The sequence below is a fragment of the Mustela putorius genome, unplaced genomic scaffold (genome assembly GCF_011764305.1).
Source record: "Mustela putorius furo isolate JIRA1106 unplaced genomic scaffold, ASM1176430v1.1 tig00003869_pilon_pilon_pilon, whole genome shotgun sequence".
In the NCBI taxonomy this organism is placed as follows: Eukaryota; Metazoa; Chordata; class Mammalia; order Carnivora; family Mustelidae; genus Mustela; species Mustela putorius.
This window is the reverse complement of record NW_025422021.1, coordinates 32,402,607-32,416,800: the sequence shown is the minus strand read 5'-3', so window position 1 is coordinate 32,416,800 and position 14,194 is coordinate 32,402,607. Positions and strand designations below refer to the sequence as shown.

General features: G+C 57.7%; 1 protein-coding gene across 9 annotated transcripts in view; it reads right to left on the bottom strand.

The window, feature by feature from the left end:
- Positions 1–14,194, bottom strand: part of HDAC4 (histone deacetylase 4) — a 287,530-nt gene that overhangs the window by 23,520 nt on the left and 249,816 nt on the right. For all 9 annotated transcript variants that reach the window (XM_045066714.1, XM_004743737.3, XM_045066715.1 and 6 more), the window contains 6 exons: positions 11,933–11,979; positions 8,083–8,190; positions 6,461–6,516; positions 4,670–4,757; positions 3,444–3,563; positions 2,594–2,691 (listed from right to left, as the gene is read on the bottom strand). In XM_045066714.1, coding sequence (XP_044922649.1) covers positions 2,594–2,691; positions 3,444–3,563; positions 4,670–4,757; positions 6,461–6,516; positions 8,083–8,190; positions 11,933–11,979 — 517 coding nt within the window. The remainder of the gene's footprint in view (positions 1–2,593; positions 2,692–3,443; positions 3,564–4,669; positions 4,758–6,460; positions 6,517–8,082; positions 8,191–11,932; positions 11,980–14,194) is intronic.

The following is a 14,194-nucleotide window of genomic DNA, read 5'->3' as shown; positions in this document are numbered from 1 at the left end:
GTTTAGGACCCGAGTCCCCCCAAAAGCTCCTACTAGATAGGTATGGAACGGCCAGATGTTGGTCGCCTCGGCAGAGCCCCGGACATGCCCACGGGTTTGCACCTGCAGGGCTCCTCCCATGGGGAGGCCTAACACCCTGTCCCGGGCTCATTCCTCCAGGATTCAGCCAGGAAGCTTCTGTCCTGCCGTGGGCAGGTGTCCCAGCACCCCATCACTGCACTGGCCTGCTCCATCCCACCGCTGCGCCACCCTCCAGGATGGGGCTGGATGTGTGCATGCACTCTGCTTCTAATCACCATGGGACGTCCCGGGTAAAACGTCCACATGGGAAAAGACTTGGATGCCATTCAAGAGACATAACCGCCTTCGGTAAATGAAGTCCAAGGGTTGGCATCCAATGTCTTCACAATGGCATGTCCCAAATGGGAGGCGGAGCCTCTGAGGACTGGCCTGGGCGCTGTGAGCTCGGTGGGCACCACTGAACAGCATGTGCCATGAGGCTAAGACAGGAAGCACTCTGTGCATTTCACCATGACAAAAAAAATTATTTTTGTTTTTTTGTTTAAAAAAAAAAGCTACCCTAACCCCCCCAAAACACCTTATGGAAGTAACAGAAGTTGAAATGTCAATCTTTAGGTCATGCCTGAAAGGTTGGGGGATGTGAAATCAATCTGCTCGGCTGCTCAATTTAAAGGCAAATCTCAGTTCATTCAAAGATTAAAGTTACCACTTCCAAATATCCAGTTTCTCTGACATCTTTGATAAACTTTATAAAATCACATTTAAATGAAAGTCGCGATTTAGAAGCACACGTAATCCCAGTGTCATTTCCTGACGGCATGGGCGACCTGCTCGCCCCCAGACGGCAGGCAGGCGAGGGCTGAGAGTGCACCGTGCTGTCTGTCCGCCTAGAGCCCTCGCCTGGGCTCGGCAGACTTCAAAGCCTGTCTGGCGGCACGCTGGTTTGAATTAGGGTTGCCGTTTCTCCTCGATCTGAGCCCGGGGAGAAAGTGCCGCTCCTTCTGGATTTCATTAGGGGCACCTTTCTTATCTCTTCTTCATCTCAGGCTTGATCTCCTGAAATGCAACGTGGCAGGCAACGGGTCTGAGTAACAAGGTGCTGCCCCCGAGGCACACACTGTCCCTGGGGGACCCCCCGACCAGGGGGAGAAGCACAGAAGAAAGGGGAAAGCGGATCCTGACCCTTCTTTCCCCATCGATCGATACCCAGGGAACCATAAATTGTAAACTTCAAAGTGCTATTTTACATTAAAATCAATAAAAAAACCCCAATTCTGAAACAATTTTCCTTTTCAAAGGAGCTATTTAAGCTTTACAAAGTTCATTTGATAAGGTATCATCGTCTACACGCTTGGCAAAAGATGAAAACAGAATGTCAACAGCAACTCAGAGTGAAGGGTTCATCTTAAAGGCTGGCCCAGGGCGGGGGTCTGGGGTGGGGGTGGGGTCCCAGGGGCTGAAGGACAACCTCCCGGAGCCGGGTGTCCCCATGCTGGGACCAGAGCACCTAAGGGACGTGGTCCCGTGGAAGCCTGGCCGTGAGCAGGCGTGGTCATGCAGAGCCCCCCGCCCCCAACACTGTATCCCAGTCCTAGCACAGTGCCACCCTCCGCCCACGCCAGAGCTGGCCCCATGGTGCCCCAAGAGGGCTTCCACCTCTTGGGCGGGGATAGGATAAAGGGGTGCTCGCTGCAGGGTGCCCCCTGGACAGCCGGGAGGACACCACTGCTGGTGCTGCCCCGTCCGGACCTCGAGTTGCTGGCAGGTGACCGTGTACACTGGCGAACTTCCAGATGTTGTACCATTTGGGGGCGTCCCTCTCCCTTAAATTAGATAAGCAACTGCCAGAAATATATTCCTTCCTGATCAGGAGTAAGAAGAACCATCAATGTTAAACCAATGAGATAAGAGGGAAAGTGATGCAGGGGATGATACCGGCAGAGAAGCACCTAGGGTGGTGTTGGGCTCCGACCTGGGAATACGGCTGCCCTGCCCGAGAGGCTACCCTCTTGCCCCGGCCTCTTCACACCTGAGCCGTTGCTTCTGTGAGCCACGGAGCAGCTGGGAAGGGAACTGCCAGCCACAGAGCACTTCCTGTGCTCAAAGCCAACCACCATGCTGAGTTTAGACAGGAGCCAGGAGATGCTGCGAGGGCTCCTGTGGCCCACAGAGGTCCCCATGGAGCAGGGGGCCATGGCCCCAGCAGAATGCTCACAGACCAGTCCCTGAATGGAGTTGCACCACCAGAGATATGCACGTGCACACGTGGGCACACCTGCACGAATGCCTCTACATGCACGGCCACGTGCACACGTATCCGCAGACACGCATACACACGTGTCCACAGAGCCGTGCGCATCACCCCGGATCCCATCTCTCCAAACTGTGCAAATGCCCATGTCTGCTGGGCACCACGAGGGGGACTGAAGCCACAGCCCCAGATGCGTCCGCGTGTGCAGGAAGAAGAGCAAGGCTGGAGAACATCAGGAAAACGGAACAAGAGCTGGGGACGAGGCAGCGGCACTTGATTGCTTCGTGACTGCCCTGCGGGACAGAAAGCCAGGACACTCACCTGAAGGCCGCCAAGTACTCTGCATCTCCCATGGGGGGGTCAAGGCCACCAGTGAAAGCCATGTTGACATTGAAGCCCACGCCTGGCCCCGTGCCCACCTGCATTGAAGAGAGAAGCTCCCATCACGGACCCTTGTCCAGAGACCCATCAGGGCTCCTGACCCTTGGGGCCCCACAGCAGAGCCCCCATGGCCTTTGACTTGCAGACTTCCCCAGCGGAGCATGGTCACAGAATGCGGGGCCGTTGGCCACTCGCACGTTGGGGAGCTCTGGGAGCTGCCCAGCGGCGCGGCAAGACTGACAGTGGGGCCTTGCAGACGCCCTGGGGGGCCCAGAGAAATCCGTGAATGAGGCCATCCTTCTCTACTTCATTCCAAGAAGTAAGATCCAGAATCTGAAGACACCCTTCCCCTGGGTGCTGGGGCCCCTTTGTTCAGGGAGGGCAGGCTCCGCGGGGGGATCGGCGGTGTCACAGAGGACACTCTGAGCCCAATCCCCCCTCCCGTGGCCCCAGACAGGTACAGGACAGCACTGGTGCCCCGCCTGGGGGATGGACAATCCCAGGGGCCCAGAGGAATGGGGGGGTGCTCCATGCCTACTCTCGGTCTGCCTAGATTAGAGCCAGAAATCAGGTCCAGTCTGTCTTTGAACTTCAGACAAAATAAAGGTTGCATGCACACACATGACGGAATACCGTCTGACCACTGCCGGAGACGGAGTGCGGTGAGCGTGAACAGGAGGCCAGGGCTCGTGTGTGTGCAGGGCTGGGCATCCTGGTGCTCTTACATCTCAGGCAGCCCCACCTCGGCCCCTCCGACGGCCCGGCGCACCAGTGGGCGGCCCCTGCTTACCTCGTCTGGAGCCCCGCTGCCTGGAAAGAAATTCCCGTCGTCATAGCGGTGGAGGGAGATATACAGGACGTTCGGGTCACTGTAGAAGGCCTGCTGGGTCCCGTTCCCGTGGTGCACATCCTACAAGAGTGGGGAAAGCTGACTCAGCACCGGCACACACCTCCAGCAGGGCCTGGAGGGAGCGGGGATGAGGGGACCGAAGGAACAGGCCCCAGGTGTGTCCCAGCCGGTCTTCTTCTCCTAAGACCACCAACTTCCACCAGGCCACACTGCGCTGGGACGAGCTGCTGTGAGTCATGTGCTCATGGACTATACTGCACTTGACGCCAGGCTCACGGGGACAAAGGTTCCAGCCCACTGAGGGCCAACGCTGGACAGATTTCCCTGGTGCCTCTGGGTCTCAGCCACCTCAGGGTCCCGTGCCCAGTGCCCAGCACTGAATCTTACTGGGTATGCCGGGCTGTGTGGTGTTGCCTTTCCCAAATGGAGAAGGACCCTGCAGTATGTGGGATAATCCTTCCTGGGCATTTGCTTTCTTTTCCCCTTGAGACAATTATCAAATCATAAAGACTGAACTGAATAGGGAAAAAAGAAAAAATTAACCCCTTTGGTGTCCATTCCCAGTGTCAGAAGCTGGAGGCTTGTTTTGGGAGTTCAGATACTAAACACAGCGTTTGTAAACTAGAGTTCACCCTCTTGGGGCAGGGGGACCGTGAGAAGCAACATCACCACAGGAAAAGGGAAGGAGGCTAAGAGCATGAAGGGGTCACCGGGCTGAAGTGGGAAGGCGGTTTCCGCCAGGAGGAACTGAGACACACAGTGCCACATCTGGTGTGTGAGAGAGTAGCCCAGGCCCTTAGGTGGACATGTGAGTTCGTAGCTGTCACAGCTACGCCCCCCCGCCCCCCCGCCGCCCACCAAGCCTCCTCTCAACAAGGTCTCGCCAAGGATCCTCCTTCTGTTGCTTCTCTCAACCACAAGCCCATTTCCAGACACTTCCAGGCCCAGCTACCGGCAGGACCAGCTGATGGATGTGAGGAGTCCTCGTGACAGGTTTGAGCTTTTGTTTTCTACATTTCAGGTAGTTTCCAGAAAGTTAAGGTCTCCAAATCCAATGTTGATGGAAGCAGAAAGCCCCTTCCTGTCTGCACATGGGACGCTATCTGCATGGGGAAGCGCATGGGCTCCTCAACCCCCACCCCTCTTGGGGAACAGGCCCCACTCACCCAGTCCACTATGAGGGTCTTGCTCACATCCAGCCGCTGCTGGAGAAGCTTAGCTGCGATGGCCACGGAGTTAAAATAGCAGAAGCCCCTGCAGATGAGCGGAGACAGGAGGAGAAGATGGGTTCTCACCGGTCTTCACATAACGTGCGGCAGAACCGTCTGCAGGCCCAGGAGAATTCAAGGCACAGCTCCCTCAATCGACACTACCAATCGACAGATGGGCCCCCCATGTCCTCCCCCCACCCCATGCACATGGCCATGCCCCGTAGTGAGAAATCCACTCCACAATGTACACGCACGCCCCGCTCCCTGGCCCGGATTGATCTGCAGCCGCTCGCTGACCAGCCTCCGTGGGGCGCTGCGCTCCCCAGGTGTGAGGTCACCTATCCAACCTGCTTCCTGTTTATCTGTCCGGGCACACAGATGTGCGACAGTGAGCACACGTCACTCCCATGAGCAATAGCAGAGTCCTCTTCTTCGAGAGTACAAAAACACGCCAACAATGGGATTTGAGTAAAACCAACAGTCTTCTAACCCCGACCATTCCCCTTGCCTGAATTACTGCAGAAACAGGCAAACCTGGGTGGTTTTGTTTTGGGAACCCAGGCAAGCAACCTGCAAGCCCCCCACAGTGGGATGACAGGCTCTGAGTTGCTGAAACCCACAGCAGCAAGGGCATGTGCATCCCAAACACCCCAACAGCTTCCCCAACATGCTCCTTTGTGCTCCATCTGGGTCCGTTTGGGTTCCTGCTCCAGAATATCCAACAACTTAGAATCAAATGAGAAAGCTGCCTTCAGAGGAAGGAAGCACATAGGAGCCTGTCCCTCAGGGAGGGTTCTGAGTCATGGTGTGACTGAGCCCCAGGGTTTCTCGGGGAAGGCAGCACAGGCTAACCCAAAGCCGCTCTCGGAGCTCACATGCATCCCCGCCTCACTGGAGAGGAGAGTCCTTGCTCAAACCACGGTTCGATGCTCTCACTTCCGGATGCAGAGGACAGAGGGTTCCCACCTGCCCGGGGAATGAAAGTCCCAGCTCCTTCGGGAATCCAGGTTCAGCCTGCGGTTCCTCAGCCTGGTTCTTCTGGTTGCTCCTGACCAGGCTCCAGAGTCCCCTCCCTGCGCTCCTGGTTTCCCAGCTGAGCTCCGTTTGCACGGTCCTTGCTTTGCCATCTGACCCTCAGCTACTCATTCCTCAGGGGAGAGCCCAGACGTCACCTCTCCCACCTCCCACGGTGCCCGTCCTACTCGCTGGACTGGTTTCACAGATCCCATAAGAAGCCGCGTCTTGCCCAGGCACCCAGGTACTTGGTGCACAGCTGGTGAGGCCCAGAGTCAGGTCTCTGGAACCCTGTCCCAGGCGGGTCCCTACCTGCCAGTGCCTCTCCCCAGGGCAATCTGCACGCCACACTTGCTGCCTCGCCAGCTCCACAGGTGTGCGCACAGTAGGGCTATCAGAATCCCACCCAGAGTCAGGTCAGCCTCAGCCGTATCAGACCATAAGCAGGTCAGCGGGACAGCCACATGGGGTTTGGTCAGAATGTTCTAGAACAATGATGTACCACATGAACTTGTTCTAAGGCAATTTAAGTCTCCACCCATTTTTTTTTATAACAGAGGGAGGGCTGAGGAGACTTCTCCAGACTGATGTTTGCAAGTTCCTGGTTCGATCAGAAAACGTAACCCACAGGCTCTGGAGCCACGTTTTCACTCAAGTAAGTGTAGCCCAGCCCTTTGAGAAAGGGAATCAGAACCCGGCACCCCGGCCTGCCATGGCCACGTGTCTACTTACATGGGTGTGCTCTCCTCCGCATGATGTCCTGGAGGACGGACCACGGCAAAGCCATTCTGCACATGACACCAGGTGGGGGAAACAGGGAGGAAGAGGGGTTCACGTCAGTGAGAGAATGAGCACAGAGTGGACTGCTGGCAGGTTCAAACAAAGACACAGGCACACTCCGGTCTGCATTTGGCCTTAACTTGAACCATAGAAAACAAGCGAACCGTTTAGTGAGAAGCAGCAGCTCGGAGGCTCTCAGAGGCTGGAGAAGCTGCCCCTCCCCCAGGACCTTGAAGCCACTGATGCTTTAAAGGGCTGTCTGTAAACCGCTCTTAGCCCTTGCCACGAAAATGACTTCAGTAGGCATCTCTCATCTCACTAGTGGGAAGCTATGTGGTCGTGGTTGGCCACAGCGTCCCCAGGGCCAGCTCCGGGAGGTAGGGTGAGGGACAGGCATGTGGGGCCTCACCTTCTGCACCCACAACGCTGCAGGACCAGCCCATCCCTATGCACAGGCCCCACACAGCAGTTCTCAGAGTGCAGGCTGCAGACCCTCAGGGGGTCCCTGTGCCCCTGCGGGGGCCTGTTCTCCTAACCACCCTGATTCAGTCTGCCCTTCTTGCCCGGGTGCCAGGCAGCGCGGTGGACTGCTGGTGTGGGGGAGGGGTCCGGAGTGTTTCCCCAGCACGCTTCTGCAGGGGAAATGCAGTTCCCAGGGGGAACCTCTGATGCGGTGGGGACCGTAACTGATTTCATCGAGTCCCCACCCGTGAACGCACACCTGACACCTCAAGCGAATGAAGGCAAAGGACGAGCAAGTGTGTGTGGGGAGAGCCCACGGGTGTCAACAGGGGCCAGACTTGATCTTCCCTGTGAAGATGAGAAGCTGGGCAGACGTGTGTCCTGAGCCCCTCCTGACCCTCAGGGGACCCTCCTGACGAGAAGCGCGCTGCTACTAACAGTCTCAAGAATCAGTGTTTCCTGACACTGTAACAGGATGGGGCCGGGCTGCTGGAAGAGCTACAGACTTCACGAGCCTGTATTTCCCAACGGGGAGGACGCCATGTTGCAAACGTCTGGTGTGGACAAGAGCTCCCATCAGCCTGCCATACCCAGTGGGCTTCACCACGGCTATTTCGGGGTCCACACTGCCACGTGAGGACCAGTGGTGGGGCACCAAGAAGTATCTCCACGGTTCTCCAAGACAGCGGTGCAGACACCCTCCCTCTCCCTGACGGGCCAGGTTCCTTTATGTGCCTCTGCAGAATGACGGGCCCCAGAGACAGAGGCAGAAGCAGGTCTGGGATGGCAGCTCGTCCGCTCGGATGGACATTACTGTTAGTTTCCCTTTCTCAGTCTGCACGTCTACTACAGTCAGCGGCGATGACACACTCATACACAAAGTCTCCTGGGGATCAGCAGTGGTGAGAGTGTCAGGTGTTCCCAAGACCCCACCTCCGTGGTGAGCCGCCGCACCATCCCGTGGACGCCACAAACATGGGGAGTGGTCCTGTGGATCCGCAGGGCCCACCTTTGCCCCGGGACAGGAGCTGTCCTCCCCATTACTGTCCCCCAGCCCGGGAAGCCCCTGTAAGTTTTCTCTCCAGGCCCAGATCTGCAGGGTGCTCACCAACCTTCAGCTCCCCCGTGGCCACCTTGAAGACCAGCTCAAGCACGCAGCCCACGGCCAGCCGGGCGGCCCCCGACGAGTGCACTTCGTTCCATATCGTGTCACTGTCCACCTGCCGAGACAAGGGTCCTGCCTGAGGTGGCATCGCGGCTGCTACCCTGCCCCCACTCCTACAGGGGCTGCACAGTTGGGGGCTTGCCAAGCCCGTGTGCGCCACCTCTGAGATCCCAGCACGCTGATGGTGCCACACACCCACCTATTTGAAAATAGGCCACAAATTACTAAATAAGGCAAGAACCCTAAATGCAGCAGGAATGAAACATGCCCTTCCTGAGGGCTCCCTGCTGTCCTTGCAGAGCAATGGCATCATGGTCACCATGCCCCTCGTCTGTCTGGTTTCACTGCAAGCACAGGGAGCACTCCCTTTCTGCAGAGGGAAATGCAAGCAAAGTGGGAATCGGGCCTTCCCGCAGGACGGCTGGACTTCACGCTGACTCTAAAAGGCTGCTCCGGCTGTGGGACGAGTGTGCTGGCAACAAGAGTGGGACAGGTGTGGGGGAACCAGCCCTCTGGGGCCCTCTTAGGGGGCCGCCCCACCTCAGACCGAGAAATGTGTGTGGCACAGACACACCAGGTAATTTGTTTGTGTTGTGGTGTATTTGTTTACTTAGGCACATTAGATTTCTTTTGGAGCTCCGGCTACTGTGGGTGTTAAGGACCGAGAAACTTTGGCAGGCAGTTCTGCAAGTCAGCGGGGGCAGGACTGGAGGGTCCAGATGAAGCACGCCACCCTGGGTGCCAGGTCAGGGCACCCGAGCACCACTTCCCACTATGGGGCCGCTGGAGGCTCGGCCAGGCTCACGTGCCCTTCGTGGGACGCACCCAGCCCAGCGAAGGTTTGAAGAGGCCATGCGTTTACAAGCTGGTTGCCTGTAACACGGAGTCCACCGAGTCTACGTGAGCGCCCCTCCTTCCCAAATCAACATCCTCTGGGCACTGAACGCTCTGGGATGACAGGGACCAGGCAGCTCCACGCAGAGGTGACGCAGCCAAGCCTGTGCCTGCACAGGTCCGTCCAGAAGCCCACGGGCCTCTGCCCACCTGGCAGAAACACGGGTCATTATGCGGGACCGACGGATTTCCTGCAGTGAATGCTTGAAGCCTCATCTTCAAAGCAAGATGACTGAAAATACATTTATGAGGGGTTCAAGCCATTTCCGGAGGAGCGGTACTCTGTGAGAGCTATTCTTTTCAATGACCAAACCTCTGTGTTCTTTAAATAGCTTCCAAATGTCCAAAGATCGCTCTGCACTTTGCCGACTCTCCCCAGCATTAATATTCAACTTTCAAAGCCTGGCTCTGGTGTACACTGGACTGCTATTCAGGGAAGTAGCCATTCAAACACGACTGTCCTGGGCCAGCTAATTCAGCTGCAGAACCCGCTCGGTAACTTCGAAGGTGACAGTCCTTCGGCAGGAGTGACAGGCGGGGCGGGGGTCCCACCAGCTGCTGCGCCTTCCAGGAGGGTGAGGACGTCTGGGGCAGGCCAGCCAGAGGCTGCGCTCCTGAAGACTGAAGGTAGTTTACACGAACCTACCCAGATGATTTCTCCCTAGCACGTGAGGATTTGGGGAGGGAGGCTGGACACCCTCCACATGCTTTGACGGCTCTCTGTGCTTGACTCCACGGCAGAAAGGTCCCCCAGATGTCCTGCCTACAGTGCGTGACCGGGGTCCCAGGCTGTCACTGTCCTCAGAAAACCCATCAAGACATCCTGAGGCTTTGGGGCTGGAGTCCTCCAGTGGCTGGCCACCGGCTCCCTGCTGGCCTGGCCCAGGATGGCCGGGGTACAGCCCTGAGTGCCAGGGGCATGAGGCTCCGGGAGGGCCACAGTGGCAGTACGATCGGGCGCTAATGCAGAAGTGGCAACCAGAGGAAAGAGCAAAGGCCAGCTCCATGCTTCCCCACCGCAACACTAGGAACAGGAGGAGGAAATATGGAGGCCACTTCTGCAGATATTTACAAGGGCTGCACCTGGGGCAGCCAATTCTGGGCATATCATGGCCCTCAGGGAGCCACGGAGCTGGGGGCACAGCCCCAGGGTAGCCAGGGCCAGCAAAAGGCCACACCCCTGGCAGGGAGGGGAATCCAACCACACCAAGTCCCCTGAAGGGGAAACTAGGGACTATGAGGAGGTGAGCATAGAGGAAGTTTCTTTTATTTGCTTTGAAAAAAAAGTTATAGTGATCCAAAGCCTCTCCTTAGCTCAGTTAAGGAGAAAATGACACCCCAAACCCGAAATGCTAAATCAAAGTAACTTCCAGGAAAAGCGGAACAGCCTCTCCATCTGTGTCACTACCCAGAGCACCCAAGCTCCCAACCACACTTTGGCTCCTGGACTCTACTTTGCTTTCCTGACCCCCCGGGGCGGCCCCCACATAGGGGACATGGTACGCCCCAAGGAGCACTATGCTTCTCCGCCCTCCCCGTACAGGTGATGACGGAAAACCACCGCGAGAGGACCGTCCCTGAAACACGCTGTGGCTCACATGGTCCACTAATTCATCCGCCCAGCTGGCCTTCGTGGGATGTCCCACAATCTCCCTGCTCCGGAGCACATCTGGCCTGGATGTGAAGGTGGGGGTGGGTCAGTTTGCGGGGGCTGAGCTTGGACTCACGCTGTGGGTGGGGTGGGGGGACTGCCTGGCTCCAGGCCCTGGGCCTGACTGTAGCTTTCATTTGCAAATTATAAATCCTGCCTTGCCCGGCACACTGGCTGCAGGGCAGCCGAATACAAGCCTTTTCAAGTCTGGCCAAAAATTTGCCCCGAATTAAGAGATTGCAGCCTACTTACAATACAAAATAAAATAACTCTAGGGGGCTTGGTGGCAGTATGAGTAAATGCCGTTTGTTCTCTTTCTGACGGGATAATTTTCAAAGCAGTGAGTTTTGTAAAGACTCAGGAAGAAAACAATTTTGTTTCATTTCCATAACAGAATCCAGACCTTGAGCCTCACCCCGCCATCTGTAATTAGGCACGCGCTCTGCTGCTGCATAGCCCCGACCCAGGCGGCCTCGCCGTCCGCGCCGTCTGTCCTGCCTTGCCTCTCCGTGGCTGGCCGCACCCTCGCCTGCGCCACAGAACTTTGAAGAACAGGTCCAGGGGCCTGCTCTGGCCCCTCCCTTAACAAGGAACTCTGGCTAGGGCCGCCTGACCTTGGCTGTGCCCCAGCAGGGATGGATGCCCAGCCTGGGAGCATCCTTCCCAGGTCGGCACCCACAACTGGGTTAGGGAAAGCCAGGCACAGAATAACCGGTTCTCCTAAGGGTCGGCCTGAGCAGGTCTGCTTAAGGGCATCACTGCTCGTGGAAAAGCAGCAGGCTCAGCCTGGTGAGCAGCTCTGCACACTGCACGTGGCCCGTACACACTATGCCCCCATGTCCCGAGCTTCACCTGGGGCTTTGGGCCGGCACGGGTTAGGGGTGTGCGCTGGGACCACCCACCCCCTTACTCTACTGCATGACAGATCCCTGGACTGAGCGACGGGCAGGCTATTTCTCCGTCGGTGAGGAGGGGATCCCACAGACCAGATCTCGTTTCCCGAGGTGAGCGTGGGGGCCGGACGACCTTCCCGGAGGACGGTGCCCAGGTCTGGCCCCCCAGATGCTCCCAGGCCCCCAGGCCTTTGAAGCCACACGTGGGAGCGTGGGGCAGCCCCGCCTGCCAGACCCTGTTTATGGAAAACACCTGGCAGCAATTATCCACTCCTCGGAAAACAGAGCAGAGATTTCTGCGGCCACTGAGACCCCCGAGAACAAACAGGACATTATTTACACATTAAAGAAATACTTACCCCAACACCACCGCAGGGCAGCCTGACGAACACGGACGTTAGCGAGCCTGCAGGGAGAAGTACAGCCAAGGTCAGGAGAGCAAGTTCACAGGCGCCCCGCCTCCATGGAGCACAGCATGGGCTCTGGAAACAGGGTGCCCACGCGGCGCTTACAGATCATGTATCCACGGACCGAAGGAAAAACTGGTTCCAAGGCTACCAACCCATCACTGTGTGGTCAGCTGCGGGGGCCGCCCCGGTGTTGAGGGTGGCAGAATGGCTCGGGTGGAGAGGAACAGCCCCTGTGGAAAGACCTGGAATTCTCCATGGCCGTAGCACTCTTCTGAGGCATGGGCCCCAGAGGTGAGCCTTTCCTTCCAGCCGGAGCTCACATACATCCCTCGAAACAACCCGAAAGGCTGTGTCCCCAGCACATCTCGCTAACGAAAGTGACCTTGGCTCCTCAGGGAGCGGGCCCACTGGCCCTGACACTCCCGGGTTTCGAGGCTCCGGTGAGCCCTTCAGACACCGAGGGCACTCTCGGGGATGTGAAGAGTGACAGCCATTTATAAACATTCGGAGTCCACCTGGATGGTATGAAGCTAAGAAACCATGTTGGAGCTGACCATCCAGGAGCCCTTCCCCAGCCCGAGAGACATAGAGGCAAGTCCTGTCTCCCAAAGGGCTCAGCCCTGTGCCTTGGGGACAAAAACACGGACTGTCCTCTTCCTCAATGTGACCCTGTGCTGGCTGACAACAGCCTAAAGCTCACCTATCAAAGGGGAGAGTCTCCGCTCCCCCCCAAGGGTGACGCTCTGGCTTGTGTGGCTGCTGCCCTGCCAGGGCTGACCCAGGAGGGCCTCTCTGCTGCCTGGCTACCCCCTGATCCCCACACCTTGCTCTGTGGCCCCCAGGCCTCTCCAGGCAAGTTCCTCAAGCCAGCTTCAGACTCTGCATGTTCTCTAGGGGGAGGCCCACTCCCAGCACCTTCTGCCTGATCCAGACAGGCTCCTGCTCTCGATGCTGAGGAATCCCACTGCTGAGGCCCCGGAAGGAAAGAAGTCTTGGGTCCCAGGACCCAGTCTGTGCCTACCTCATCCCAACTCTTGACAGGGACCACACCAGGCTCCAGGCCACCAGGGGCCATGTCGCGCAACAGGCTCTGGCATGCACCCTCCCGCAGCTCCTGTGATGCTCACGTTCGCTGGGGCCACCCCTCCCCCACTGCCTCTGAACAGTCCTCATGCTGCTTCTTCCTGCGCCCCCTACCCCCCAGGCCTCCTCCATGCCATGTCCTCCTGACGGGTCACCACCTGGATCCATGGCTCCCGCTGCCACGTGCTCACGTCAAATGCTGAGCCCTCGTGTTAGCCAATACAGAGAGCTCTGAGCGGATGGGGGGCTGGCCGGGCAGGAAGCGGAATGCTGAGGAGGGCGGCCCCTGGGGGCTGGCCCAATTCCAACCGTGACCCTCTGCAGGGGGCCAACAGGAGGGAGAATACGGGTTGGGGGGCAGGTCCAGGGCAGGAGAGGGCAGAGCTGCCAAGCTGCTGATGGTCCTGCTTTGTCCCGTGTCCTGAAAGGGGCCTTATGGCCTAGGGCATTGACTGAAGCTCGGTGAGCCGCCCTGACAGGCCCAGTCTTGCAAACGTGCCTGGCCCCACGTGGCCCCTGGTGCCAGGGCTATTGTCATGACCAGCTCTTCTTGCGTCATGGACTTTCCTGACACAGGAACATGGCACTTTCTCCCAGGTAACTTCCAGGTCCGTGAGGAGGACTTTAGACACATCTGCCCAAGACGAACGGAAAAGAGCTTCTGCGAAGACACTGGAGTTCTGTTTTCTTGAAATTAGAGTTAATACTGTCTACATAACGTAAATCATCTAGATACCTGACTTGGCTCATTATCGAGCAACCAAAGATCAAAACAGTGAGGAAAGGTGGGCTCTCAGGCACCTCCGGGCGGGCGGTAAGCAGGGAGCTCTGCACGGAGAACAGTTCTAAAACAGCTCCCATGGCCTGTGGCAGTGCAGCTCCTCTCAGCCGCCCCTGGCCTCTGGCCCTTTCTGGCCTCCTGGGCTTTGGGACCTAGGTGAGGCCACATCTGTCCAGAAAAAGATGGCAGCTGAGGCATGAAGGGCCACTGTACTTTTCCCATCATGGCAGCTGCTGACAGGTGTGCTGGGAGGCCCGCGGGTGTAGGAAGGGCACTGGTGTTTCCTCAAGTCATCGTGCCTGGAGTACAGGGCTCTTCTCTCAACCTTTCGGAGCATCCCCAGGCAC